The 3,016-nt window shown below is 36.9% G+C and overlaps 1 protein-coding gene across 1 annotated transcript in view; it reads left to right on the top strand.

Moving 5' to 3' along the window:
• CCDC148 (coiled-coil domain containing 148) overlaps positions 1-3,016 on the top strand; it is a gene marked incomplete at its 3' end in the record, with an annotated part of 138,654 nt that overhangs the window by 41,565 nt on the left and 94,073 nt on the right. Inside the window, exon 6 of the mRNA XM_008574311.1 lies at positions 1,797-1,935. Coding sequence (XP_008572533.1) covers positions 1,797-1,935 — 139 coding nt within the window. The remainder of the gene's footprint in view (positions 1-1,796; positions 1,936-3,016) is intronic.

Here is a 3,016-nt window from a genome sequence, read left to right as displayed (position 1 = left end):
GTCCGGTACGGGTGCGACACTGAGGGTTGCGATCCGTTGCTGGACATGAAAAAAGACAAAAAGGAAAAAAAAAAAAAAAAGAAATGAGATAATCTTGTATGACAACGGAATTCCCCTTAGTATCACTGATTTAAAGGGTGTTTTATTCCGTTTTAAATTGCCAAATATTTTTCAGAGGCATAGATGATATATGAAAAATTCTTTGAATTGCACAATTAACTTTAAAGTGTAAGACCGTTGATATAGTAGAAATAAACAATGGCAAGTCTCCACCTTGGATCAAAGAAATATTTGTTGCTAATATTCCCTCTGATTGCACCTGTATTTGATTATTCTAATTTATTAAACAGGAACAATAATATGCAAATAAACTCAGACTATAAAGAGACATTAATTAAGTTTAGAGTTCAAGCTGATATAGAAGTCTTTTCACTCTGCATAGAACTTTGCTAATACTTTATATAGAACACAAACCAGGCCAGTGCCTATGAGTATTCTGAGATGAACAAAGCATTTTGGAGCATACTGGACGTGTTATTAGGAAAGTGACTTGAAGGGATCCTATTTACAAATGATTTTTTTTTTTTTTTGACTGGTAAGGGGATTGCAACCCTCTGCATGGTGTTGTCTGCACCACGCTCAATCAGTGAGTGCACCAGCCATCCCTATATAGGATCTGAACCTGCGGCCTCGGCAATACCAGTGCTGCGCTCTCCCAAGTGAGCCATGGGGCCGGTCCTACAAATGATTTCTTTAGTGATATGAAATTTAATGCCATTTATTATTCTTTTCACCACCGATATTTAGTATTACCCCCCGTATTAGTTCATTTTCTGTTGCTTATAAAAGAATACCTGAAATGGGGTCATTTATAAAAAAGAAAGAAATTTATTTCTACAGTTTTGGAGGCTGAGAAGTCCATGGTCCAGGGAGCACATCTGATGAGGGCTTTCTTCTTGGTAGATGCTCTGAGTAGAGTCCCATGGTGACTCAGGCAATTACATCCCAAGGACTGGGTGAGAGCACTTTAATGTGTTCACCCAGTTTGCTTATAAAGCCACGAATCTACTCCCTGATAACCCATTAAGCCATTAACCCATTAATCCATGAATGGATGAATCCATTTATGAAAGCATAATCCTCATGATCCAATCACCTTTTAAAGACCCCATCCTTCAAATAACATATTGGGGACCAATCTTCCATGTAAGCTTTGGAGAGGACAATCATTCAACCCATATAACCCCCACAAAGCAAGAAATTAAGAGGATAAAGTAAAATACAACTTTAGACTTGCCTTTTGAAGTCAGACCTTAAATAAGTGCCTTCCTCAGTCCGTCTGTATTACATAATTGTTCATTTAGCTATCTGCATTTGTATTTCCCTCCAGTCTAGACACAGGAACTTTGTTGAATAAGCAAAATCCTTTTAAGTCTGTATACTTACTAATTTATTTTCCATTGTCTGTTTATTTCATTCACTGGTCATGATTTTTAAAATATTGCTTTAGGTAAGATAGAATAAATATTTTTTTAAATATTGTCTTGTCAAACTTTTTCAATTTTTGCCTGGAAGTCATGGCAAGACCAAGTAAAGGATTGATACAACCCATTGTATTAGAATTTAGAAGCTTTCTGTAACAGACATTAAATTTGGCTAACGTATTAAAGAAAACCTACAAACCTCATTTTATGAAGTTATCATCACTTGCTTGATGATCATAGCTTGAACAGTTGGAGGGCTCTCAAACTCCATGACTGTTCAACAATATCTTGTGACATTTTTGTTGCTTCTAGAAATTTTCAACTAAGTGAAGAAGACCACTGGATTTACCAGGCTATTTTGGATCAGTATCCTGGAGATCTCTTTGGCAGAAGAACTCTGTATCTGGACATGTTACAAAGATACTTTCCTCACAAATCTAGGCATGATTTGGTGAGTGTCAAACCCTACCCCCATACTGGCTAGTTAAATCATTTAAGTGGTCAATAATTATTAAGCAAAAACTATATTTTCAAAATGACGCTATAAAAATGATTTTTTCCTACACTCTAGCAAATAATAGGGCTATAGTTTTGAAGCCTGGGCAGGTCATTTTTTCAAGCCTGTACAGTTCGTGAGAAGATTGGGGACCCCTCTGGCAACATTTACTCTTTCACTGCCTACTTGCTGCAGAGCTCTTCTATGTGGCTCTGCTAGTGTTAGACTACAGAGGTTCTGCCATTTGACTCCAAAGGTCTTGCCTGAAAATGGATTGCCCGCTCGGCTGTCTAGAGAACCTGCCACACCTCAGTCCTTCCAGTCAAGGGCGAGCTAATACTTGCCCTGTGGGTTGGCACTTACTATGTCCTCCCCACCATGACAACTCTGCTTATCCTCCTAGATGGCTCTGAAGCACAGACACCCCAAATTTAGCACTCAAAGATGTGACTGAAATTTCCCTGAGAAGAAACTGAAATTATTGTTTTGTTCTTTAGTCAACAATAGCACAAAGGCAAGGAAGCAGAAGTTACCATGCCAACAATTAATTTCTCAATAACTCATAACATACATGTAAACAAACACACATAGGCTTTTAATTTTTAAATGCTGTAAAATATTATCACATACTCTGCATTTTTGTAATTCTTTTAAGTTAAGCAAGTAAAAATACTCACATGTGTGTAGAAGTTGCCTTGTGTCTGTCTGTGAAAACTTATTCAACATACATAACAGTGGATGAGAGAACTATTATTGTTATCCTTATTTTCAGACAAAGAGTCTGAAGCCAGTGTGACCATCCTCCCCCTACGCCCCCAAACGTTATTTGTTTTAATTCTGGCCATTATTTTGTAACAGATGCCTATTATATAATAAATAATTCACTCTGGATTTTAAAAAAATTCTTAATTTATTAAATTAGATCATTCTTTTTATTCCCTAGTGATTCTATTTGCTTCTGTGACCAGCTGTCATTTTTTTTTTCTTTTTCTTTTGTCTTTTTCCGTGTCCGGCAACGGATCGCAACCCTCAGTGT

This window comes from Galeopterus variegatus, unplaced genomic scaffold (genome assembly GCF_000696425.1).
Source record: "Galeopterus variegatus unplaced genomic scaffold, G_variegatus-3.0.2 Scaffold1031, whole genome shotgun sequence".
Taxonomy (NCBI): Eukaryota; Metazoa; Chordata; class Mammalia; order Dermoptera; family Cynocephalidae; genus Galeopterus; species Galeopterus variegatus.
This window is presented reverse-complemented; position numbering and strand designations above follow the sequence as displayed.